Genomic DNA, 27,823 nt, shown 5'->3' with positions numbered 1-27,823 from the left:
TAATGTTCTACACCCAGAACGAGTACATGCATCTATATTAGAGGAGCCATTACTTATGCAGGAATTAAGATGTACTGAAAAAGACATTATTGAGCCCACTATTAATGCTAGTATGCATCCTTTGAGTGGTCCATGCTCTGATGCTAATGGTATTATCTCTGCTGGCACCTTGAATAAAGCAAACTGCGAAAGATTGAAAATAGTGGTTTTAAATACTCGCTCCGCGGTCAAGCATGCAACCAAGTGGCTGACCTGATCATGTCTCAAGATGTGGACATTATTTGCTTGATCGAAACTTCCCAGTACTACGAATCATGCAGCCCTGCTGGCTATTCCCACTTGGTACCGAATTTTTAGAACCGACAGTGGTGGTACTGTATTTATTCCTACGAGATATATTTAATGTTCACATGCTTGGCCTCTCTGCTTTACAGAGCTGTAAATATACATTTGTAAAATTAAGTGTTGATTACAACACAACTATTGTATTCTGGTTGTTTTGTCACCCACCTACTATCACCCCTCTTTTTGACAAACTAAGGCCTCCACTTACACTGCTATTCTCAGAGGCTTTAACCTCTGGGCATACAATAGTCTTCATCTGATCCAGCGTCTCTTCTCACTGTCCTCCATGCTATGTATGGGGTTCACCCATTGATTAAAGTTCCCACTCTCAGAGAGGGACATACTTTGAATTGGGTGTTATCCCATAACTTTTCAATTCCATCTCTTGCCATCTGCTTGTCCTTAACCTCCCAATGGCGCTTAAAAAGGCCAATACCCACCCCAGATTGGAATCCAGAGTGAGAAATCTTCAACGAGTCTCTTCAGAGGTCTTTGCTGAATTGGCACTCCCCATGATTTCCAACCTAGTCCAATCGAAGGAGACAAGTGTCCTAGTAAACAGGTTCCAGAACATTACCACTTTGGCAATTGATACACTTGCTCCTGTAACTATTAAAAAGGTTAAAAGAAAAACCTTGGGTAAAACCTGGTTTTCTTTGGACATTACAGAGTGTAGGAGAACTAAGAGGTGCTTTGAAAGGCTTTGGAGAAAGCAAACTTGCAAGGACACTCTTAACTCATCATTAACTGCTGCAGCCAAATATAAAAAGTGCCATCCTCACCCCAAAGGGAGAACATTTTGAAAGCAGGATAACCAACACTGAATCTAATCAAAGAGAATTGTTCACTTTTGTCAGAGAGTTAGAAGGAAATAAAGGCACAGCTCCAGTGGGACACAAAAGTGATACATGGTGTGTAGAGATTCAAAATGGTTTCTCAAAGAAAAGAAAATCTCATCTGGCCGCTATCGATGCCCGCTGTCTCAATTCACTTGGCTCGGCCAATCATTTACTGAATGATGATAATGTTGCGGCCAGTTGTCCTTGTGCACCTCCAGAATTCCAGTTTAAACACATTTTGGAGAATGATCTCAAGTTTTGTGAAGGGGCTGAAACCCTCTGTTTGTGCTGGAGATGTGTATCCAGCCAGCATAATCAAAGACTATATTGATTGTTTGGCGCCAATGATTACTAATATAGTGAATTCCTCTTTTCTCACGTCAGTTGTTCCTCCGGGTCTAAAGGACGTCTGTTTAACCCTAATCTTGAAAAAGGAGACTCGACCCAGAGGTTGCAGGTAATTACCGCCCTAGCACCAATGTCTATTTTTTATTAAAAATGCTGGCCAGGGCGGCTTGCCTGCAACTTCAAGAACACATAGATAAACATGGCTTACTGAGTGCTCGTCAGTCGGGCTTCCATGCGTTTCACGGTACTGAAACTGCAATGCTCGGACTAAGGGCAAATTTGGCCAAGATTATGGACGGCTGACATTTTGCTTTGCTGATGCTTCTCGACCTCTCGGCGGCATTCAATCTTGTGGAACATGCTATGCTGCTCGATAGGTTGGGAAAAATTGCAAACTGCTCCGAATCCACCATCTCTTGGATGGCCTCCTTCTTAGGACCTTGCTGGGCCACAGTGGCCACAGACAGATTTCAGGCTCCACCTGAGTTGCTATCCTGTGGTCTTCCACAGTGGGGTTGTATTTCCCTTACCATAGTTAACATTTATACCGGTTTACTCTTTGACCTCCACAATGGCGTCGGAATTTAATATTAAAACTATGCCAACGACACCCAGGTGGTCTTCCAGCTAACTGGGAGTTATGACAGAGACAACAAAAATCAACCAGATATACTATCTTATTCAGGAATGATGACCACTAATTCACTGGTGCTTAATAACAATTAGACCAAACTGATGATTGAAGGTTCTAACCAATGAATAAAAAAGCTTGAGGTCAAGTACAGCCAGTTCAAAATTGTGGACTGCATTATCCAAGTCAGCCCCTGGATGAAGACCTTAGGAGTCTACCTGGATTAACACCACAATCGACTACTGTAACAGCTTGTTGGTCGGCGCCTCTAAAGGTAATTTAAGAACTTTACAGGTAGCTCAAAATGGAACTGTAAGAGCTGTGTGCAGGCTGACTAGAACAGATCCCGTCACCCAGGCAAGGAGATCCTTGCACTGGCTACCAGTTCATCATCGCATCTCACAAAAAAATCCTTTACCTAACACACAAGTGTTTTGCAGGGAAAGCACCCGACTACCTGTTGCAGCGGTTGCACAAGGCCCCGGTAACGCGCATCCTTTGTTCTAATAGCCCTAAAACGACCCCAGCCCAGATTCAAGTTGAAAAACGTTGGTGGCACCTGCTTTGATGCTTGTGCACCAGGCCTTTAGAATTAGGCCTGGAAGCATAAACCACATTTCATGTCTCACTAACTTCAAGAAAGGTATAAAAACTTTTCTTTTCAATTCAAAGGTTCCAAGGTTCTGGTGTTAGAAAAATGCCAAGCACAGTACCGGAAATAGACAAAGTGCAAGGCAAAATCCAGCTTTATTGACATCAAAATAAAGCAGGAAAAGCATACACGCATACAAATCTTACAGTTCTCGGTGTGCTTATCAAAAACAACAGCTTAGAAGTCGATCTTGAGTCATAATTATCAGCACACACTACAAAAACCTACGGGGTGAGGGGATTGACTACATATAGTCTATAAGGGATAGCTTTTTGATTGGGTAACCACAATCTGATGGCCCCTCCCGAGTCCACCTCTAAATTGATAACAGTAAAAAGATATCATCTCTACAATAGTCTACTGGTTAGCCTAATACATATTTGGCAGCCTAGAATTGGGGGTTTTGATTGGATGGCTTTGTACTAACCTTGAGCAACTGACAGGTCGTCAAGACATCAGCCAAACTGAGTCGGGTGAGAGAGGTCCACGGACTGCGACAGTGTTCTTCAGTTCTGGGTGACATGTAGTAAGACCGTGTTTGGAATTATTGTGCCCTGCTTTTATTGGGATTTTTGCTAATATTAGTGCACCCGTTATGGTTCCTTTTACGACTGGGGACACTCTTGGGTTATTCTTCATAGGGTCTTTGGCTTATTATTGTCTCGCACCTGGCTTACAAAGGCTGGTTGTTCTTTTAATTGATGTAAGAATATATGGTTTTTGTCTTGGGAATCGCTATCTCGTGCTTTCACTACAAAATTCAGATCCTCCCTAAGGTCTCAGTAGTCTTGGCTTGGTTTACTAACTACCATCTGAGCTCTGTGCAGATCTGTATTTCTGCAATTTAAGCATCCTGAATTCTCGTGAAGTCTTGAGAGCTTTCATTTACTTATAAGTGTGCTGCGGTTTCCATTTTGGAAAAGATGGCTGCCCATAACTCTCGCGTTTCTATGTTAATGAGCTATATTTGCGTGTAGTTCATGTTGCAATCAGTGTATATATTGCTTATGTTAGTATTCTTCATTTATTTGTGGATGCCATGTTAATATTCTTAATGTATAAATGCATATTTGACCTAGTGTGCGGTTTCGTCATGGCGAGTGCTTATTTGCTTTGTGTCTAATGCATGCATATGTAATGTTGTAACGTTAGATTGGTTTTGCTCGTGGCGTCTGCAGTTTACATTGTGCTCATCGCCTGCTGTACCCGACTGGGATATGGGCGGAACATTTGTCTTAGTGAGTAACGCTTAACACCTGTGCAATATTGGGTCAGGGAGAGGCAGAAGTTATAGATGAAGCCCTCCAACGCAATTAATTCCTCAAGAAAGTCTACTCTTTCAATGGACACCTGTGACTCATCATGATTCAGATTTCTTGAAAGAAACCTTATGATAATCTTCAGTACTGCTTAAACCCGACACTAGCAGACCCTTCATCGTGGAAGCAGAAACAGCCAATAACACACTGGGAGTGATTCTCTCCCAAAGTGGAATAGACTGTGACTTTCATCCAGTTTCATACTTTTCAAAATGGTTAAATCCTGCAAAACATAACTCCAATATACGAGCAGGAGTTATTGGCGATAAAGGAAGCTTTCTGCTTTTGACAGCATTATTTGGAAGTGCACTACACCCCCATGAAGTCCTTACTGATCACAAGAACATTACCCTTTTTAAGGAAGAGTGGTGCTTGGTGGTGTTCGCTGGATGTTATTGTAACCCTGCACGAAATTCCAGGTTTGGCTAGGAACCTCATGTGTTGCACATGGACATGAACAGGGGACAAATGTTGTATTTTAGTGAATTAGGTTACCCAGTAAAAATTACACCCGATTGTTCTGTAATACGTAAAGAAATGTGTGATTGCATGCAAAAATGTAACTATGGCATTTGGAAAAATGTCTATGCTGGGTCAATTGGGAATTTATCTGTGATCATATTTCGACATGTGGATTATGTTCAGTCATGTTGTTACTGTTCTGCAGGGGAGGTTTAAGGTAGATTCTCCAGTAAATCAAAATATATATAAATATATATTTAAATAATGCATGTTTCCATGTGAATGTGGGGTCTGCGTGGAGCAATATAACACTTGCTGGCAGGGGTGATTTGTGTAACTCTGTGGAGATTTGGAGCATTTTAATGGCCACCCGGGAGGAACTATGGTATGGCCCCTTTAAGGAAGGAGAGTGTGTGTTTGCTGAAGAAAAAGGTGGTGAGCAAGCGATGGAGAGAGGGAGAACGCCATGGTCGAGAGGACCAATATATGTGTAATGCGGGCTGTCCCTCATGTAGTGCCATCTTTGTTACGGGAGATGTGATCCCTGTGAATTATGAGAAGGACAGCACCGTTGAAATGACAGAGCCGACCATGAGGTGGAGCCGGCACTAGCTGACAGATGGATCAGCGGTATGAGGAGAGAGGGAGGAAGAGAGAGAGGGGAAGGAAGGGAGGGAGAGAGAGAGAAAGAGAGATGAATACTGCGCTCTTGTGTGGTAAGCCCTGGCCATGATCCGATAATAGCCCTAATGAAGGTAAGAGAAGCTGTTAATTAACCTCAACAAAGGTTTTTTTGGCTGTGTAAGGTTGCAAGTACCCGCGCAAGTCACGTCGGCTAAGCACAGCCCATATGATTAGACTCAAGACTCACGTTTGATGTAAGTATTCTTGTGATTGTTACTGAGGTAGTTGCATACCAAACAATAATAAAACTGCCTAAAATATTCCCCAGAGGGTTTATAGGTTCAGGATGAGCTAGGTAAATCCTAAACCTCAATTTCTATGACGCAACCTGGGCATCTGAAATAGAATCACAAATAAACCAACATTTTTTACAGAACAGTGCTGCCTGCGAAGGTACCCCGCTAACAAATAGAAACAAAATGTAAGTGTTTAGGGGTGACATAACGTTACTCCTATTTTGACTCCTACAAAGCTCTCACCATTTTACGATTTGAACACGAGAGGTACGGCAGCCACCGTTTAGTTATCTATATTCAATTCATTACACACATCAGCTGGGAGATCTAAAGTGCCCTTCGGCTTAACGCTTCAGCGAAATAGCACCGTATGGATCTTCTTTTTTTCCATCATATTTGTATTCAAGTTTTGTGGACTCTAATTCAAAGATACAACCAAAGACAATGCAATACAGAAGAATCAAATTGAGATGTCCAAGTTTCTCCCCTACCCTCCGCTCCTTCCGTCTGCCATGAAACATTATCACATTTTTTAAATCCGGTGAGCTTGAACAACACTAGTAATAAGAACAGGTTACTGTGGGTCCAGCATAGTACCGTCATTAGTATATTCCTCATCTATAGCCATAGGTTTGTTGGTTTAGTGATGCCTGTATTCAACCTCATGAGGAGCTTCCAACTAAAGAGGCATAACTGCATACCATGACCTTGTATTTGGGGCTGTATTATTCATCCCCCTTAGCCATATGAGTTCCCAGTATTCTCGCTAATTTCCCATATCTTCCGAATGCCTAACAGCCCTCCATTTGCATATGAACTCCCCCTTCCCTCTTTAAAGGTACCCAAATTCGTCATGCACTAGGTAAGTTAGCTTCTCCATTTTGTATATTTCTCAGACCTTCTGTAGAGAATCCTGCTTATCTGGGGCTGTCTGACTCTTCCACTTTTGGGCTAAAGCTAGCCTCCACGCACTCAGCAAGGCTTCCCACATCCTGGGGAATTGGTATACATTACTATCTCTTGTGGGAATTCCCAGTAAGACCAGTAAAGTGTGTAAACCCCGGCCTACTCCCGTTATTACTTTAATCCAACTCAACAACTCTGACCAGAAAGTTTGCAATTCCTGGCACACCGTCCAAATATATTGTAATGATCCCACTGATACACAACCTTGTGGACAGAATGGAGACACCTCCTAATACATCTTTGAGATTTTCAGGGGATCCCTGTGCCATCCATGAAGGATCTTAAAATGATGTTCCATACCCCTGGTGGAAAGGTTCCCATGAAAAGTAACCTTGTAAAACTTCTCCCAGACGTGGACTGAGATTTCTTCCACAGCTAAATGAATCCAGCACTTTTTAAACCCATGCCTGTCTGGTACCTCTGTCATTACCAGTGCCTTATACAGTCTCAATACTATCTCTTTCCTAGATTCTACATCTTTCAGTGCCATTTCAAAGGGTGCGAGATCCCTCTATAAGTATTTAACCCATCTAGAGTCTAAAATATGGCCCTTTATTCTCAAATACTGGAATACAGTTATGGAATTCTGGCCTACCATCTCACAGATTTCCACTTAGTCTTTAAATGTGGCTTCCCAAAACAGCTGACTCATTCTCTGTGGCCCTGCATCTGACGAAGATTGAGCTTTACTAAACCCTGCCTTACTCAGATTAAAGGGTGGACCCCAAAGTGAGCTCAGCGGGGAGGGCCATGTAGTGTGGGCTTCACAACGTCCACCTTTTTTCCAAAGTGACCATAAATCTCTTAGAGTTGGACAGAGCTCTGGAGATTTCCTTCATCGGAGCTCAAAGATAGTCTCTGACCTTCTTTGGATGAGCCACCCAGTCCTCCAAAAACATCTGTTATGTGCCCAGGCCATCCCTTATGTGTTCCAACATCGCTCTAAGCTGGGCTGCTTTGTAATATTCGTAGAAGCCTGGGAACCCAAATCCACCATGGTCTTTAAGTAGAGTTAAGTATCTTTTTCTTGATCCGTGATTTCTTTCCCGCCCAGATAAATCTATAAACCGCATAATCTAAATCTCTAACAAAAAACTATCTGGAAGGGGTACCGTATGGTGGAAAATAGGCATAAGAGACGCAGCAGTATGTTCATTTTGTCAGCAGTCATCATGCCAAACCACGACAGGATCAATGAGCTCCACCGTCAAAGGTGGTTCTGAATGGTTGTCAGTAGAGGGAGGGGTGAAGTTTAAGGAAAGTCTGACAAAACCCTGGGGACCTTGTCACCCAGTTAGTCTATTGTCCATCCTTTCTATTTTAATTCCCAGAACCTCCTCATCTATGTCAAAACTGGAGTTTACTCTGCCAATCGGTAATACTGTGGAAATTGACGTGTTTATTTTCAGCCCAGAGAAGACTCCAAATGTTTCTATAGTAGCCATCAATGCCATTATTGAGGCTCTCCCATCGCCCATATATCTGAGAATATAATCGGCAAACAGTGATAACTTGAATTCAATATCACTGCATAAAATCCCCTTGATGACTGGATCGCCTCTTACAGCAACCACTAATGGTTCTATGGCCATAGCATAAAGCAAGGGGGGTTGGAGGCAGCCCTGTCTTGTTCCTCTCGATAATTTTTAGGGGTCGGCGAGCATGCCATTAACTTGTACTATAGCCGTCAGTGATCTATATAAAGCTGCCACCAATTTACAGAAATGTGGGCCTAATCTGGCTCTCTCTTGGACCATTCCCAAGTATGCCCATTCAGTCCTATCAAATGCTTTCTCAGAATCAAGCGAGACAAGGCAAGCATCCTAATCTCGATTCTGAGCTATGTGAATCAAGCTCAGGGTCTTTCTAATATTATCTGATCTCGGTCTACCCCTTTTGAATCAGACCTGCTCTCCATGTATGAGCTTAGGTAGAATATATTCTAGCCCATTTCCCAAGGTCTTGGCCAGAGTTTTTACATCCATAGTTAACAGGGAGATGGGTGTGAATGAGGCACATGAGGACGTGTCCTTGCCTTCTTTGTGAATCACCACAATTATCGTCCCCATCATGGTATCGTGCAATTCCCCCCAGTAGGACGCTGTTTAACACTTTCACCAAGAGGAGAGCTAAAGTGGCTCTATACATTTTATAAAATAGAATGGAAAATATGTCATCCCCAGGTGCCGTGCCCCACTTCAGGCCTTTAAAAGTGGCCAGAACCTCCTCTTCAGTAATGGGGTCTGTGAGAAATCTGATAGTGTCTCACCCGCTGGTCCCCGACACGGCCATAGCTATTGGAACCAGTTCCTGGGGGTGGACCAGTGCGGGAGGATCACCTGGATGAGGGGTCCTTGGGGCGTGGAAGTGGGACACCGAAGGGTGAGACGCAGTATCCCCTTCGCAGTATCCCTTTCCCAATAACACCCTTTCCCCATCCTACCAGGTAGGATACCAGGGAACTCAACCCCCACCCCTTTTCCAACACGGACACTTTCTCGCAGACAGTTCACTGTGAGCGAAAATGGACTAACACCAGAGCCGTATACCTGACATGTCCCAACACAAGGGTCAGGTAGTGTCAGGCAATTACTGATAATTATGAACACCTGACTTCCATTACACTTCACCACATGGATACAAGGCGGAGCACGAAAGCACACTCTGAGCGAGGCAAAACATATGAGGAAGCAGCAGTTCCGATATGGTGGTTCAACATGAGGAGAAAGGCGGCAAGACCAGAAAGGGTTGCAGGGAGAGAATTGCCCTTGGCCTTTTCAGAAGAAGAAAACGCTACCTTCACAAACCCTTGATAAGGAGAAACCCCAAGTCTGGGAATTAAAGCTGCAGAAAGGTGCGCAGTGTGTCAGACGCACCCGGGGCTCTACCGCATCGATAGCCAAGGGGGGGAAGAGCAATTGCCGCTGTGGTACTGTCCGTGGCTCCTGCAACAAAGCTGCTATAGCAAATCAGAACAGTCGGGGAGACTGATAAAAACCGGTCTGTGTTACAACCAAGGTTGTAAGAGGCAACATTGTATGAAGTTATCTGCAAAGAACAGAGTGTAAGGCGTATGTGATGAGCAATGTGAATAAAATTGAATATCCAAAGAGTGATTGAACATTTGAAACCAAGGTAGATGCCATATACAGAGTGGTCCGGCGCCACCTGGGTGCTCACTCGAAGGACTCTGTTAGGCATCCAACGGAGAGTGTAAAAGTTGTGAACTGCGAAATCGAAGTGGTCCTGCAATGGGTCAAGCCAAACCCTGTGCACAATCGAAAGTCTTTGATTTCTCTATGAACTGTAATTGATCCGAGCCCGACTGAGGGAGACTGATTGTGAAAAGGGGATCTGAGCCCGATGGAGGGGGATCTGGGATGAACCATGAGTCACCCGAGAAAAGGTATATGAACTGCAGTTGGTCCGAGCACGGCTGAGGGAGACTAATTGTAAAAAGGGAAAATCTGAACCCGACTGAGTGGGATCCGGGGTGAACCATAAGTCACTCAAGAAAAGCTTGTGGAACAAAAGGGATCTGAGACCGGCTGAGGGGGATCCAGGGTGAGAGTGAATCACCCTATGTGAATACTTGGAAAGGAACTTTTCGTTTGTTTGATACATCAGGCCCTCTGAAGCAAGAGACCTTTGATAACTTAAGAGACTTGGGCATAGAAGGTCCTGATACTTGTAAAGGAACTGTGTCCTCGTGCCAAAGAAGTCCAAGAGTGTGCTATGTTCAAGTGAACCACCTTGTCCCCTGCTGAAAACATGGAGAAGGGAGGCCAACTGCCTGAACATCCTGACTTATCATTCTGTGAACACTTCTTTCTTTTTCATGAATATAACCCCACACTATTTGCACTTAGCGGTAAGGATTTAGCAAACTTTTTTTGTATAGGCCCTTTTATTTTGACGAGACTCCACTAGGACTGCATCATTATTATTTTGATGGTCGTACCTTGCTCCCATCTTAGATTTAGGTTTAGATAGGTGTTTTTCATCCGTCTTGATAAAGCGCAATAAACACAGTTGAACTGTAGTCACTTGTGTCTGTCTTTGATAACATGCCTTCCTTACAGGTCATCTAACAGTGCAGCCAGGAAGACCAAGTAGAATCAAGGGATCCATTAAGTCCTCTATTAGATGGCCCAGCCTCTATATTCTGGGTCATTCAATTTCCCATTGAATTTTATTAATTTTCTAGCTATACCGTTGTGATAATAAACCACCTGGGAGTCACAAGTGCACCAGGATCTTGTCAACCTTCTCCCCCTTCTCATAATATTTCGGTTTCAGGAATTGTAGTTTCATGTCTGTCTCGTGGGCCATGAGGGCCTGAAATTGCGATTTGCAGATCTTAAGTTGTTTCGAGGTTGACATGTTAATATAGGTTTTGCCCAGGATCCCCAGTTGAGAGACTCGATTATACCCCTCAACCTAGATTCCACCAGCAGGACGTTCAATTTTTTGTTCTGGAAACCGATCCTAATTAATTCACCCTGTATTGTCACCTTGAAGCTCTCCTACAGCATTGCAGGGCTCACTTCACCATCATCATTCATCTGAAAGTACTCTTTAATACTAGATAGAAGAGTTTGTGTTACTTCTCTATCTTTAAGGAGTAAATCATTGCATGTCCACCTGCCTCTCCTGGACGACTCCGACCAATCGCCTATTCTGACAATGACTCCTTTGTGGTCAGACGAGGAGATCAACACGAGCGCAACATCTTTAACCTTGGGCTTCATCCCTGCAACCCCCAAGATCAAATCTAGTCTAAAATATGAATTGTGAACCACTGACTGATAGGTAAATGGATGGTCTGCCCACCCCCTGCACTGACTGTCAGTGCAATTCCCAGTTCAAGATTAATTTCTCAAAATCATATTGAGTCAGTGCTTGGTAGCGGGTGGGTCCCTTGGGGTGTCATCCTCTTCCTGTCCCTGTTGGGGTTAATGATCATATTAAAGTCGCCACACACTATGAGCGTCCCTTCAACAAACAGCATGATCTTATTGGCTACATTGTCCCAAAAGAGAATGCGTGCTGTGTTCGGGCTGTACAGCACCCCGATCGTAATCTTCATTCCTTGGAAGGAACCCTTCAAAAATAGGTACCTACCCCCTACCCTACAATCTTTTTTTCGACCACCAGTTGGCATTGATTCCCAACCACTAGAGAAAGCCCTCCCTTCTTTACGGGGCCTGAGGCCACATGAATTCGGTCAATTCCCTACCCTCTGAGTAGTATTTCCCACCCCTTCTCCCAGTGTGTCTCCTGAAGGTAGAGCATATCCAATTTTGAGCGCTTGAATTCCCTGTAAGTCACACAGCTCTTAACTGGGGAATTGAGACCTCTCACACATTGAGAGATCTTACATTATCTCAATATCTTCAACCATTGTCTAGAATTTCCTTTTCCAACTTGACCCCTGTAATTCCATTTTCTAGTATCTGTATCAATCTAAGTAACCCAAACATATAATCTACTGCTTCATTGTTTACTCCCACCAAAGATTTGGGGATATTCAAAATGCTTCCCTCAAACTCCCACCCCCCATTGGCATGCAGCCCAAGATTGCCACGCTTGACCCGCTCGATATGGACCACCTGGTAAAAACGTGTCCACCTCCCTCCTCTTCTTCATAAAACAATTATTCGTACCCCCAACAATCACTTATATTCATTCAGCCATATTGTTCACACCACTGGATGTTTCAACTTGATTCTTGGCCTCCTCTCAGCCCCTCCCATGTCACTCTATGAAGTTACCATTCTCCGATCTCTCAACCATAACATTAGAGTTGCCCCTGAATTAAGTGTCCCCAAAAGCGCCCACTTGATACAGGCTATGATGTTTCTGTAGCAATATTTCAACTTTAAATTCCTACACTCCTTTTCCGGTGCTGTGGTGTGGAGCCTTTTTAATTTTCTGGATACCGGGACTCTTCTTCTTTCTTTAGGTCCAACGTCTCTAGCTGTGTATTTCCTTTGACAATTCACTCGAAACCCGTTAAATGTCATCTTCTGTGACAAAATTATACTTTGTACCATTGAATTCAAATACTATCAAAAATTGAACCTCCAACTGTAACGCACTCCTTTGTTTCTCAACCATTGGTTTAAAGGACCATATTGATGGTGCCTGGTTAGGGTGAACCCAGACAGATCTTTAAAGACAGTTATCTTGGCTGGGCCAGAATTGATGAAGCCTGCCTTCCTCGCCTTCTCAAGAACTTTAGATTTCTCTGTGTAATAATGAAACGTAGCGGGACCGATCTCAGTCCCCATCCTTCACCTCCTGCTCGGTGCGCCCTGTCGATCAATTTGCCCCCGTACTCCTTACCCTGCAGGATTTGTATTATTTCCTGAACGGTTCTTCTTAGTTTTGTCCCGGTTTAGCCTTCTTCTTCAGGGTGACCAAAGAATCAAAGGTTGTTCCGTCTCTCCTAGTTTTCAAAATCATAACATTTCAGTTTTGCCTCCTCTTCTCTCAAGCTCAGAAATTCTCATGTCCAATTGAGTTTCTAGAACGTCGAATGATGAGTGATTGGCTTTGAGCCCCAGCACCCGATCCTGCAGGGTTTCCACTTTCTTGTCTAGCCCATCAATTATACAGCCAATGTTCATCCTTATCACACTAAACTCCCCCAGGAAGGCCGCTATGTCATCTTTCATTAATGATCGTTCCCTCATTGCTGGACCTGTTGTAGGGCCACTTGCAAACTCATAGGGAGTACTGGGTTTAGTCATGATGTGCCCTTCGAGACCTTTCAGATCCTCCTAGTGCATTAGTACTATTCAGTTCAATTTGTACCGCCCTCCGCTCAGGGGATAGGGAACTTACTCCCTCATTCTGAATGCTTGGTGCCTTTAGAAGTCCTGGTGCCCCTCTTTACATGTTCGAGTGGAGTGCCCCAACAGTAAGGGTGACCTGGTTCTCCTCATGGTGCGTCACTTACTCTGTGGCTCCTTTGCCGTTGGCCATTCCCCTCCTCAGTAATGCCTCCAAGTTATGATTATAGGAGGGTCTCCATAGGCAAAAGACCAATTGACCACCATTGTAGCGAGAATGTTTCGTGAGACGTTTTAGGAACGTCTTGGGAGGGTAATCCGGCTCCTCCTCGTCCCCATTAGCCATCTTCAAACTCAGGCCTGGGTGTGAGCGGCGCTGTTTCCCATTGAGCAGCACACCCTGAGGTCGCGTACCACCCCAACTATACTTAAAGGGGGACTTCACTCAAAAATTATATTCCTTTAAAAGATGCATCATAATAAAAAATATACATAAAACATGTTTTTACAAACATTTCCTATGTAAACTTTTCGGCAAATGAGCCTCACAGTCAGCACTAGGGGCATCCATTTTGGGAAATGAATGAGCTTCCTGTGCTTATGTTAACTCTGCTCTTGCTGCAATAATCAAGAAAAGCCTCGCTACTGGGAGCTTTTGCTTACTGTTGCCAGGAAGCAGAGAATGCAGGCAGGCTACAGCCTGCCAGCGTTGTATTGAGAATTGCAGTTACTTTCTTTTTAAGTTGTCAGGGCTCCTACGTAAAATAAACGTACCAGCTATTATGAACACTACGCCGCCTGCCGATTACAGCAGGCCACGGAATATTAATAAATAATTGCACTTTCTTTTTAAGTTTCCAGGGCTCCCCGGCCCGCAATTATTAATATTCCACCACCCGCCGATGCGGCGGGTGGCAGAATATTATTAATTGGCGTGACCTTCAGTAATTGACGTGGTCCGGAGGAGGGAGCCCTGGAAACTTAAAAAGAAAATACCAGCAATTATGAACACTATGCCGCCGGCTGAAGTTTCCAGGGCACTCCCGTGCCAGGGGAGCCCTGAAAACTTAAAAAGAAAGTAACTGTAATTATCAATACAACACTGTAGCCTCTCCGGCAGCAATAAGCAAAAGCTCCCAGTAGGGAGATTTTGCTTGATTATTGCCACGCAAGCAGAGTTAACATAAGCACAGGAGGCTCAATCATTTCACAAAATGGATGCCTCCTAGTGCTTGAAATGTATGATTTTGAGGCTCGTTTGCCGATAAAACATTTTTTACAAAAAAGGTCATATGTAAAATAATGCTTCTTTTTTTATTATGGCCCCAATAACAATTTGAGTGAACTTCCCCTTTAGAATCTGGTACCTGGGGTTCATATGTCTTCCAGCTTGCTTAGTCCCCACCTATCTTGAACCTGGTGACTTCTGCCTGGGCCCAGTAGGGGAGGGGAATCTCTGTTTTTCCGCTGAGGTCAGTGTTATCGGACTCCGGCGTACAGTACCCATGGGAGTGTCCCTTCTGAATTCCTCGTTCTCTGCCGACCTCCCGGGTCCAGGCTCACCTTCCTTCCTTGACCCCCCCACACCTCAGCGTTCACTAGGCCTGATCGCACTTTCAGGGCTCTGCGTTCTGCAGCAGGGGTCTGTAAACAGCCACCAGGGGATATGTTTGATGTCCTGGAAGTCTGATGAGCGTATGTTGTCAATGGGCCGAGTGCCCACCTCCTTCTTTTATCGCAGCCTTGCAGCTCGAATCCTTCAGTCTACCCCAGGCTCTTCTGTCAGCGCTCCAGAGCCGTTGACCGGGTCGCAGCACAACATCAGCCAGTTAGAGGACAGTTGTTCTGTCACCCGGTCTCAGATCGTCACCCAATCAGGAACGTGGGTGCTCGGGGTGGTATGGACGGCTTTGCCATCTTTTGATGTCACCTCCAAGAGTGCAAACGGGGAGCTCAGGTCCTGTTCCATTCAGTGCGTGAGGAGCTCAACATTTTTGCTACCTGCATCGACATGCCCCCTGGTGGCCTTCAGGTCTTTATTCTTAATGGACTGCATCACTTGGATTGTGTCATACTAATATCTGCATCCAAAGCTATGAACACTAATTTCCTTGCTGCACAAAGAGGGACTGTCCAGATATTTAGTAAATGAAGGGGAGGTTTTAAAACCAACTGCTTAGTGTCACAGTTAACTAAACGCGTAAAGTGTGTGGCAGCTGAACTACTATATAAACTGGGGAAATAATGTTTTACTTAATATGTGTTTTCAATAATAGTTTCCTCATTTACATTGACTGTGGTTATCCAAGTGTCAATGGGGAAACTGGACTGGTTATCTGCCATGATGAGAATATTGTGAAGAATTGCTTATCGACACCTCACCTGTATTGGGATGACTATTTAGTATTGAAATGGTTATTTATTTAATATGTATACATGTACAGATGCACGCTCGCTTATTTATATATCTATATTAAAGTCAAAATGTGTTTGTGGTAGTATTTGTGGGTTTGTGGCTTGGTGAAGCATTGTTCCTTAAACAATTTCACATCGTTTCGCCAATATGTACCAATTTTTGCAAAGGAGAGCTCATAGAGGCCTTCTGCCCTCAAAGAGCAAGAATAAGGAACACAAATGACTTGCAGAGACGAAGTGTCCAATTTTATTATCGAAATGTTGCCTTTAAAAAGGCAAGGCCAGCAAATGTACAATGGTTTGACACCCCAAGGGAAAGAGCAGTTATGGCCCTCAGAGAAAAGCTCTTGTTCATAGGAGAAAGGGTGCCCTCTTTACCAACAAATCGCACTTTGAGGAGAAACTGTCCTAGCTGGGAGAGTGACAACAATTATTTATTGCATTTTCTATTTTTTGTCCCACCCTAACAAATCTAAGAAAGATTTTTATAATCCCAGCACTAAGAACCTCCATCAGACATGTGCTATTAGCACTTACATTTTTATTATCAGCCCCAGATTTGCAGCTGACTCATAAAGTGTATTTGTATACTGAACCGGCACTTATGTTACATAGGCAATTTTTATGTACTGATAAATGATTCCAGTAAACCTTCGTGGATTACATGATTTTGACTGTATTTAAATGTTTCTATTGTTGTAACATTTTATATGTCTATTCTTTGATGGGAATTTATAGTTCCGAATAAAGATTTTTATCACTCACTCTATTGGGATCCTTCGGACATTACTGGCTACATGACATTTGGACATCCCACCCCTTACCCCGGATTTCAGCAAAAGTTATGTGTTTGTGGCTAAGAAATTGTTACATGTGCACAATGAAGCACAAACAAATGTAAGAAAAGTGAAGGAACAGTATGAAAAGTATGCAGAGAAGAATAGAAGGCCAGCCCCTCTTTAACAGGCCCATGATGTGGTATGGCTCTCATCCAAACAAATACATTTGCCACAGACCCACCAAAAACTGATGCCGTGCTTTCTAGAACTCTTCTGCATCATAAAGCTGCAGTGAGTATTGTGTACTGTCCATTTCGATTCCCAACTCCGGGACCCCAAAGTGATAATGGTGGCTGTTGAGTTGGGCTGGAGGTAAATATTGAGTGGCTTAGCAAGGAAAAATATACAGGCAGGAGATTCCAGAGGAGGTTCATGCAGCTGTTAAACATCTGTGGACCAACACAGACTTTTATCCTTCCAGGCCTGGTAACTTAAGTACTACTAATGAGAATACCTGTAATTCCAGTACTTTACCACTATGATTGTTCTTAGTATTATGAATGGATGTGAGCAGTACCCTCCATTATTGCCAGTCACTAGAACAATAGTTTTCATACTTTCTGCTATCAGTACCGGTTCCCTAGCAACACAGAATTAAGTTATTATTCGTTTGTCACTGTCTCACGTAAATAGCATTCAGTTTTGTTCAACTCACTAGGCCAAATATCTTTGTGCACGCACCATTTTGTTTGACATTTCTACATTAATGATATAATGTCAAATAGTTGCAATACTATACATAATGTCAAATAGTTGCAAAAAATAAGTCTTCCAGGCATTTCACCGGCTGGACAATACAAAAGTACTGAAGGTTCAGCTAAGACAAAATTGAGGTTCCTGGCACTTGTTGTTTTACAAATTAAACACAGTGCCAATAAATCTGCTCTGGTACGACTCAGAGTCATGCTTTCTCTTGTTGCCTTTATCTTGCAAAATCTAACAATGAAGAGAAGATTGGAGGTGGAAAGCAAAGACTGTTGTCATATGCCAGATCCTCTGGTACTGAAGCAGCAGGTTTATGAAAGGAACCGTGCTCAACCTCTTCAGGATGGTGTCATACCTGCCTTTCCACAGGATTAAGGAATAGACTAACCAACCCCACGCAGGTGACATCTGTACGTTTAAGAGACAATGTATTGAGGGCCCTATAAAATACTGTCATGATTTTGTCTGGAACCAAAGGATTGGTGCTGATCCCCCTCTGCACACAGGTAGGCTTAGCAGGTATCTGTGTGGCCGAAGATCCAGAAGCAACAGTCCCTGAAGAGCCTGCCGAAAGTCCACAAACTGGAGATACTACCTTCTGCCAGTACTGATAAACACTTTTGCGGCCAATACAAAGCCTTGTATGAAAGGCTCCTTTTGGATCAACTGCCGAGAGAGGACATGTGCAGTGGCCGCTTCGAAGCTATTCAGTATGCGACACTAAAAGGAGGTATTGTAAATAAGTTATAAAAAAATAAATGGAACCACTTTTTAATTTAAAAAACAAAAATAGGTGTGTGAGGGTAAATAATGCACATCATAAAAGCAACAAAAAACGGTTCTGCTAAAAAAATAAAAATAAAAAAAACAGGAACGGACTTCAAACAATATAAAAAACTACTGCCCAGATAATACATTAGGAAAGATGGGTAGAGCAGCTCCCTTACCAGACTGCCAAGAGGGGAAACAGAAAAAGGTGGCAGGGCCACTGAAGCCAGTTACATAGGTGAGTGGGCTACCAAAGCACCTGAAAGGAGGCTTGCATAGCATGGATTTCCATAACTATGAATTCTAAAGCTGAAGATTGCAGCATCATTAAAGCATTTTCCTCGTTGGGTATGCTATAGTAGCAGGATTTCCAACAAGTTGGAAAGGAAGGAGAGTGTCTGGATGAAAGGACACCAATGTGTGGTTTCTCTCCCTGAGACGTTGGTGATATGCTGTCAGGCAGCAAGAGGCATCTGGACATACTTTTTGCTTAATTTGTATTATTAGTATTATTAATACAAGCATTAATTATTATTAATCTAATTTCTAAAGGCAGTATTGTTCTGGGAGTTCTGTACGCATTGGAGGCACTCAAGGAGAAATATGTACTATGGTTGGATACACTAGAGGGCAGGTTTTGGAAACCTGTGCTCAGGCTTCCTAGTGCAATTCCGATCAAAGCTATTAGATGTGAACTGGGTATGGTTTCTCTTTCTATGCCGAGGAAAACTTGATGTGTCAAACTATATAACAAGATCATGAGACACGAAGAACAAGCTAGCCTTTTTGGACTTATTGCTAAAGTTGCTAGATCTAGATACATTAACACTCATTATAACATGTTAAAATTGTATGTACATTTGTTTCTTAACGACATTCATCTAAACAATATTTAACACAATAGTAAGGATCCCTGTTTTAACCCACTACTGAGGAAGAAGGTATTAGAATTAGATATGATAAAAATTCTTGGAGCATCTTAGTACTAAAGAGAGATATGCTTATTACATTTTGCAAGGTTTTAAAATTGGTAAACCGAGTGGTTATTTATTGAAATATGGTAAACCCTATTTTAAAAGATTCATGATGTTCTTATGTTTTAACATACTCCCCTGTAAAGAATATACAGATGGTTGAAACTCAGTTCCAAAGTTACATAATTTCTACTCAACGGGTTACATGGATAAAGTAGGTGATTTGGCCTCGATAACCCCAGACCAATTTTGGGCAGTATTTTATGCAGCCATATCTCAGATATATGTGGGGCTGCTTTTTATATTTGGAAGAACATTTTTATGCAATCCTGTTGGATGAAGATTGTTTTGTAAGTATTTTTTTTTTAACTGTTAACTGTGGTAATAAACTGTGTATATAAGATTGTAATTAACCAATTCTGCACAGTAAAGAAAATAAATATTAATCTAAACAGCGCTCGTTATCTTTTTGTTGCTGCAAAAACATACCTCCACACATTCTAATTAGCAAATGAAACCTGTACCTCTCTGCCTTACACAAATGGTGCTCATTCTGCTATTCTGAAATTAGGAGCTGGCATGATCACCGTTTGTGATGAGAGAGAGTGTGAGAGCAAGAAAGAGAAAACATCTAAGCAAAAGTAAACCAGAAATGAGTAATGTAAATAGGTACTAACCAGCAACAATGACGCTGTCATTGCGTGCAGGGCCAAACTTCAATGTCATCTCATGTTTATGCTTATGGACAGACAAATGATCCTCATTGGTAAAACGCTGTAGAAAAGAGATCAAACATGTAAGGTATGTGTGAAAGCTCACATATGAGCCGCATGCATTCGATTTAAAAGTAAGCATTTGGTGAAAACAAAAATAAAACTGAACATCTTGCATAACTTGAAACAAATAAAAGTTTGCAGCTTCAAATCTATTTATTAATCTGCAACCTTTACAAATGCAACCACACGCCAATAATGTATTGGCCAACTGCAAGGTGTAAATACATAGAAGAAAGATCTTCTTATCTATAATAGTCTCCTTTGTGGATCATTATATTGGGAGAATAGCTCCAAATACTGGTTCCACTCAGTGGGAAGAAGCTCAGAGTCCTTAATTGGCTCTTATCTGAAGGTAAATGAAAGCAGCATGCTGTACAAACTATTCAAAACTATGGTCGAATCCAGAAAGAAAATAAAGGTACATTATGTGGCACCTTTACTCCCGTGTCTAAAGAAAATAGGACCTGCAGCCTCAAGCACAGCCCACTTTGCTGCAATTTTGGTTCTCACAAATTAGGCATGGGATATTTGTTTTTAAACGGAGTCCCTCGAGACTTAATAGTGTCAACGCCTGGTACCTTTGCAATACCAGCCACATGTTTCACAAATAGGGAGTAGCTCGAAATAGAATAGTTACTTACCTGTAAGTGCCTTTACATTTAGTCCAAAGGTTTTCTGGCAACAATTAATTGATTCTCAAAATTTCTCCAATGAATTTCAGGTGTGCAGTCAGTACTACCTGTGCGTTTCTGGAACTCTAAACGCACAATTGGAAAAATAAAGAATGTGGTTTACGGACAAGTGTCACCTTTACACATGAAGTGATCAGAAGCAGAAAGTGCCTGGCGTGTGCTCTTTGCTTAAGAAATGCCCTCCATGAAGCCAGTTTTTCAAGTGTGAAGACCTGAGCTCAACAGGAATCTTGGAGAGAAAGAAGCGTGTGGCGTAAATGCTGCTTCATAGAAGGGATGGACAAACGATTCCTTTAGAAAGTTTGCAGCCACCAATAGAAGCCTAGTGACGACGTGCATCCTTGTATGCTTCTAGGCTTGCTGAACAAGTAGTCCTCTAAAATTTCTGAAGGCACTGGCCTATCCGTCATATTTACTGTTATCAACTTGAGTACCTATTTCTACAAAACATATGAAAATACGAACCTTGGCATGACCCAAGCGGAATATTTTTGTAATGAACCAAGCTTGTAAGTTTGGGTGAGATCTTTTGAAGGGATATGAGTGGATGTTGAGAATATAAGCAAATTATTTCCCGTTGTGGTTTCCAGTGCATATAGTTGTTTACTGGGATCATTGGCTTGTGAAGTACAAGGAGATCTAAACGGACAGGAGCAAAGTTTGGAAGTGGAGCTCCATGTCTTTACTTTTGCAACTCCTGTTGTATTCTACACTCTATTCTACACAAGAGGCTGCCACCGTTCTCCTGAAGATCTTAATTCAGGCAATAGGTTCATAACTAAATGTGTCATATAATAAAACACCAGAAGTCAAAGCATTGGCAGGGGTGTCGTGCATGCCTTTTGCCATCAGCAACTACTGTAGTCGGCCCGGGTAAATGTATTAATCCAAAAATCAAATCAGGTGAAATTGCAAGGTAAATCCATACTACAGACGTTTTGAACTAACACTAGTTTGCATGTTAAGAGTCAAGTTCACTTCATGACATTTTCAGACTGATGATTATTTGTAGAACAGCAGGTAAAAGGTCAGAAACTCGCCTGCTAGCAGATGTTCCGCGAAACAAGGGGCAATGGCTTGCAACTCTTGCGCGGTTCGGTTCATATACACATAATGATTTACTCCGTCGTTAGCTGCAAAATGAATCATCCTTAAAAACAAATGCTTGCTTAGTGGAAAGACGTGTTTTGAAGATCTTTCCCATCTATAGGGCTGCCATTAACTAACAGTGCAGTATTTGCCTTCAAAATCATATTCAAGCACTGCCAGAGGGATGAATGGCTGGCTTAGGCATAGCTCAACAGCCCTTTTTTTTTTTTTTTTTTTAGAGGTGGCAGTAAATGCCCCCTTTAATGTTACCAACCTCAATGGTAAGCCAAATCAAAAAGATGAATGGCTGCTTCGTGCATGCTAAACACGTGACTTTTTCTGCCAAAGCCCAACTAGCCTTTCCACAGTAACTTCTTGAAATATGGAGAAGCAGGAACTCTACATACTTCAGAATTATCATCCTCCGTTGAAATTATATATTTATTGTGATATGGCTTGAATCAAACCTTTCACAAATAACCAGAATGAGTTTTGTAAATACAATTTTAAATACAAAGTCAACATACATGGCAAATGGACACTTACAAAACAACAAGATCATGAATCGTGTAAAGACATAAAATCCATAGTTACAAAATAGTTTCACTCATGAGAGTACAAACATAATGACCACCATAATGTAAAGAAAATCTGCTGGTCCAACATAACTCTGCACCAAACTACTTAGGTGGAGAGGAAATCAGAATTATGGACTAATCGCCCCCTTCCCCCACAAGAATTGTAGATGCCTGGGCAGTAGATTATAAAATGGTTAGCTGTTTTTAAGTCTCTGTCTGACCCCCACATAGATGACAGGTTTGTAGCTCTTTCGAAATTCGACATCTGAGTCCCGTTCTTTCAAGAGTGGCTAACAGGGCAATACCCAATATGACCGAATTAAACAGGTTGAATGGGAGATTTGATCAAAGATTTGATCGACAAGGGGAGTGGGGTCTGTAGGGGTGTCCTCCACACCCTTGTTCACTAAAGCATCAGCAGTGATGCAGGGGTGTCCCTTGCACCCGACAGCTTAAATATTTATTTTTTTAAAAAGAAAAAAAAGACCCCTTATGCGTCAGATCCGACCCGCGTTAGAGGGACGGATCTGACGCTGCAGGGTTGCAGGTGAAGCGGCGGCGCTGGTAAGAAAAAAAGGTAAGTACAAGATTTGATTGCTTTTGCCAAAGTGAAAACAGATTTGCAGCGAAATGGACTATGGTAAATTCCGGCGCAAATCTTTTCACTTCGGTCAAACAACCCAAATCCGGCTAACAGATTACATTTTATTTATTGGGTATTTATAATGCATCTATACAGCAAAAGGTGTTTCAAGCCGCAACAAGACAAAGGGGGGGTGAAGGGAGGGGGGTGGGAACATGGATGAAAAACACAAAAAACTGTCCTACTAGGCCTTGTGTCATTCGGATTGTGCAAGTGCAGTAACAGGTGCTGGGGCTGGAGAGAGGGGGGGGGGGGGAGTACCAGTCAGGGAGGAAGGGACCATGGTTTATGCGAATGCCAGGGGGACGCCAGGCAGACAAGTGCCAGGGGAATGCATAGAGTGCAGGGGAGGAAGGTCCATGTGCTAAGTGCGAGGGACATAGCTGGAATGGAATAAGTGGGGTGCAGGCCCAGCCAGGCTGGTGTAGGTGGACGGAGCCCAGAAGGGAAAGTGCAGGTTAAGGGGTAGGGGATTTAGCCTAATATAGGTGCATCTGTGTGTAGGTCAGGGACATTTAAATACTTCAGCAGAGTTCCTGATTCTCTTGGAAATCGTATGCATTTTGGTTGGGTTGCATATTTCCTAATTACAAGTTCATTATGTAACCAAAGAAAGTCCCACATTTTTTATTTAATATAGAGTGATTATAAACATCACTGGGCTATAAAATTAAATTCCAATATACATGAATCACGTTGTTGCATAAAAACGGTTAATATAGGAACTCTGCCTCCTTTAAACATAGTTAAACGTCCATAATAAAGAGAGCCAGGGAGTGGGATGCTCGGATTATCGTAAATACATTTGAAATGTGTCTTAAAGCTTCCCAGGAAATCATTCCAAGTTTATAAGCTGCCAGTGGCAACTAGGACGGTAACTTAAGTACACATTTGCAGAGTTTCCTCTCGAAAATAGAGAGATACCTATAATGTATTAAGCTAACTTTCTAAACCATATAAAATAGGCAGAGTAACTTTTGTTTTTGAAAAATTAGTGGGATCGTGAAAGTCTGCCAAATTTTACTATAATTTGTTTTACTTGACTAATAGGCGGAGACAGTTTCTTTATCACCATGGCATCAGTCTGTTCTTGCCTATTACAATTATGTATGTAAAATCAAATGACGTCACTCATGTACTACTCTTATCTTCAGCATAGCCCAGCCAGTGCACTTTTAAATGGCCTACTTTTGGAGGAAAGACAGCATCAATGATCAAAGCTCCCTGAAGAGCAGTTATGTAAAAATTGAAAAGGGTGAGAGGTAGTAAGCAATCCTGCCCCAGGCTGGCAAAGGTCTCAATTTTCCCTGACACAGGACCTTCCTTATTCAGTATGACCTAAATATATGTCTCTTCAGTTACTAGAACCCGGCGAGGGGATTGCGGCAGCCACACGGTAAAGCCCCCATTCTGAGCCTCCTTGGAGCGGGAGGTCACCATCTTCCCCAGCCGGCACCAAGGTAAGGGTGACCCCACGTCCCCTTACCCTGACCCCCTACGTCCCTTTTCCACACCTGGCGCTACCTTGTCCTTTGCCGTCGCCGGAAACATTGGCAATGGCTACCATGGAAAGGGAGAAGGGACTAGGCATAGTTCCCTTCCCCTTCTTCCATGGGGGCCATCTTGGATTGTAGTTTTTTTTCAAGTTGCGAAACAGAAAACAAGCGGTTTCTCAACTTGGGGGGAAACAAAATTAGCATCCTGGTATGACATGGCAGGGGAGCATTACCGCTCAGGTAATGCACAAGGGGGGTTATTAAGGCCTTCAATTCACTCTGCCCTGTAACTGACGCCCCAGGTTATGACCTGACCGATAGTGCCCCCTCTCCCCACTAGGGGTTTATTGCTTAAGTTACATAATTATTTTCAATAGACCTTAAGGAATCCCACTCATGTTCTTTGCCACAGGGCCTTTCTATCCTCCCAGTTAAAGGCTGCAGCCAAATCTAGGCTTGTAAAATACAGATGAATTTATATACAGTGCCTGTAATAAGACCTTAACAGAGGTATCCCTGCCCTTTCTAAACCATCTTTGGAATATTGAAAAATAGGCCAGAGGCCACCGTCCACTCTTCAAGAATAAAGAGGGCCAGTACCCAGAGGCATAGCCAAAATCGACTTGCACGTGGGGCCTGAAGCTAATATATATGGGCCCACCGCAGAGACATTAACATCTGTAAATTCCCACACAGTGCTGCTGAGTGGGAATTTGCCGATTTTTTGATCGGCCTTGCCCGCTCAGGCTCTACTCTGTCTACGCTTCTGATAATACCTTGCTTTCTATGTCCAAAACAGCAATTGGCCAATAATTATTTAGGCCACCTCTCCCACCCTTTTTGTAAACTGGAACAATAGGTGCAATATTCCTAGACCTACACAGATCATAGTCGAAATGACAACAAAGAATACATAATATGTAAGCCCAGATAGTAGGGTTCTTTGTAGGGTTCTTTTTTAGAACTATATGTGATAGACCATTGAATGGTCTATCTAATGTTTCATATCCATGATAGTTAGCAATTGCCAGAAGATCACGATTATTAGTGAGAGTGGTAAACAATTTACTAAAGTGAGCCCTTTACATCAGCTGAGATTGGATTGGCTGGAAAAGGTCTGGTCGTTAACAAATCATTGTAAACCAACCTCCACAAATTAATTACATTGTTTTTCTTAAACGTTATAAGCATAGTTTGACTTTCAGTTATGAACTTGTCTTGTTTATGCCCCTTCAAACTATATTTTAGAAGACTTGGTTGCCTTCCTTCTCACATACAAAAATTAGCAACCAGTCAGACTCTTCTGCTTTTTTAGCTGTAGCCCAGTTCTGGGCTAAAGCCAACAGTAGGGTCTTGGAAATGTACTTCAAAGACTGTGCTGAATGATCCTCAAGTGACACTCCCCTCTTGCTCTTACTTTCTCTTCGGCACCAACTGACTTGCTACCTCCTTTCATACTACATTCTAGGTCCTAATCGTCCCAATGAGTCATAGGAGACTGTGGCTCATTTCCATATTCTCTCTGTTTCGCACCTTGAAACACTTGTGCATGGCTTAAAACCCATGGTTGCCATCTTGAAATCAGACATTCCGGACACAGCATCTGCAGGGCCCTGCAAGTCTTTATTCTCAAAAAATGATGATGGTAGGCCCTACGTGTGTAATGCATCCTCCCCTAGATCCTCTAATGTTCAATACCTACTGTGCATGCAAATACTTTGGTGCAAGTAAGACCGCAGGTAACCAATCCACTCCATCGTAGAGCCAGCACACAGTGCAGTCCTCCTGATGTCTGTTTTCAGCGGCCTCTGAACCTCCCATCAGTTTTTTTGATGTTCAAACTCCGCTCTATATCTGAACCTATACCTTTTACTTCAGCATCTTTACAGAGCAGGTTGGTGAGGCGAGAGGCTCTGCTGGATCCCCGAAATACTGCCTCCTAGGGTTGATTCCCCTATCAGGTGGCTTCATGGCCACTCTGTCCCGATATTTTGGTACTTCACTAGTGGCACCATCACTACAGGCACTTTGCACAAGGGTCAACTCTTTGTGGCAGTGTTTTACAGTATACTTTTCGGGAAGAATTTGGGGGCAAGATAAGGCTAGTTAGGAATTCGGGGCTCTAGATGGTTCATATGCCGAAATTGATGTATGCAAGTGCCCTGGGCTCAGACCGTGCTGAATGCAGTTGGCTCCGGAGCAGGCTCTTTCCTGCCAAGCAGGCAGTTGAGATGTTCGGATCTAAACCTAGGACCAAGCGAGAGAACTGTGTTCTGTGCCTAGTTTTTTTTCTCCAAATGTTGGAAATGCCATGCTACTCTTAGAAGGTTCTGGAAAATGTGCTATATGCGAAAGTGGTTCATGTAATTAAAACCTTTGCCTCGGGGGATTCTGCCAGGACTGCGAAGACAAACATTGCCTGACAAGCAGACGTTCCGAACGGCCCATCCTGAGTAGTGGGGCAGCTTTCCAGTGTATCGCGTCGTCCTCCTGCTACTGAATGGGAAATTATCTTCTGCTATGTCATTTTTCCTACCTTTTCATTTCATCTCTTCTGTTGTTCCAGCATCCAACCAGGTAATCAACATCTTGTGTCTGTCCTTCATTGTTTTAGCCGAAAATGCAACTGACCATGGAATGATCTGTGTAGAGGCCGTAAGGACATTTATCATGTTTCTTCTACATAAATATTCTACAGAGAGCAGCTCTTTAAAAGAGATTTCTTATTTCCTTTCTCAGTCATGGCAAATGAAATTTAGCAAGGTACAGTATAAAAAAAGAGGAGAGCTGAGAAAGACACACTTCACACATGAGCACACTCCCAGAGGAGATCCCAGAGAGTCTACACCTGGCTTGAAAGCAAAATGTGAGAGTTTTACTCCTGCTAAAAACAGAATAATCTTATCTGGAGGATGAGAACTGTGAACATGTCTAAGCTAAACTGTTTGACTTTCTTCAGCAAAACCTTGAGTGAAAGAACATTCAGCATGAAGACTGCCAGACACATGACGTGCAGTAATTAATCTGAAGATGGCATCTGCGTGTGGAGCTTAATATTTAACCACCTCATTGGACACAGGGTAAAAGGCCCCAGCAATGAGCTGGCTAGAAAACTAAAGGGATTGTAAAGGGAGTTGTACATGCATCAAAACTTTTTTGTAAATGTAGCGGCCTGTCGACATGAAATATTCAAGAGTATGTGAATCTATGAAAGATCCAATCCTAGATAAACTATCATTTGCAGGCTAGTCCCTTTGACCCTTTTTAGTTTGGGCTATTAAATGCTACCTATAAATCAGACCTGTCACTTTGGAGTAAAGCTAGGGGGCAGATGCTATGTGAGGAGGGACAACATCTTGTGGGGGTTTTCTGGTTATTTAACCACCCACTGAATGTCCATGTCCACGCAAATACTTATGACCATTGTCACCAACTACCTGCCCGTTTTCGTTCAAAACACATGTCCCCGGGATCTTTTTGAGCTAGTTCGATGAAGCAGTAAAATCAAACTGTGTCATGCAAGTTTTATTTTGAAGCAGTCTGCTGAGAAGTGTTGATAACTTAATTGC

The 27,823-nt window shown here is 42.7% G+C and overlaps 1 protein-coding gene across 2 annotated transcripts in view; it reads right to left on the bottom strand.

Annotated features, from left to right (window-relative positions):
* Positions 1 to 27,823, bottom strand: part of ATF2 (activating transcription factor 2) — a 1,079,253-nt gene that overhangs the window by 702,975 nt on the left and 348,455 nt on the right. For both annotated transcript variants that reach the window (XM_069616143.1, XM_069616142.1), the window contains one exon: positions 19,658 to 19,754. In XM_069616143.1, coding sequence (XP_069472244.1) covers positions 19,658 to 19,754 — 97 coding nt within the window. The remainder of the gene's footprint in view (positions 1 to 19,657; positions 19,755 to 27,823) is intronic.

This window comes from Ambystoma mexicanum, chromosome 9, assembly GCF_040938575.1.
Source record: "Ambystoma mexicanum isolate Mex_15411 chromosome 9, UKY_AmexF1_1, whole genome shotgun sequence".
NCBI lineage: Eukaryota > Metazoa > Chordata > Amphibia > Caudata > Ambystomatidae > Ambystoma > Ambystoma mexicanum.
This window is presented reverse-complemented; position numbering and strand designations above follow the sequence as displayed.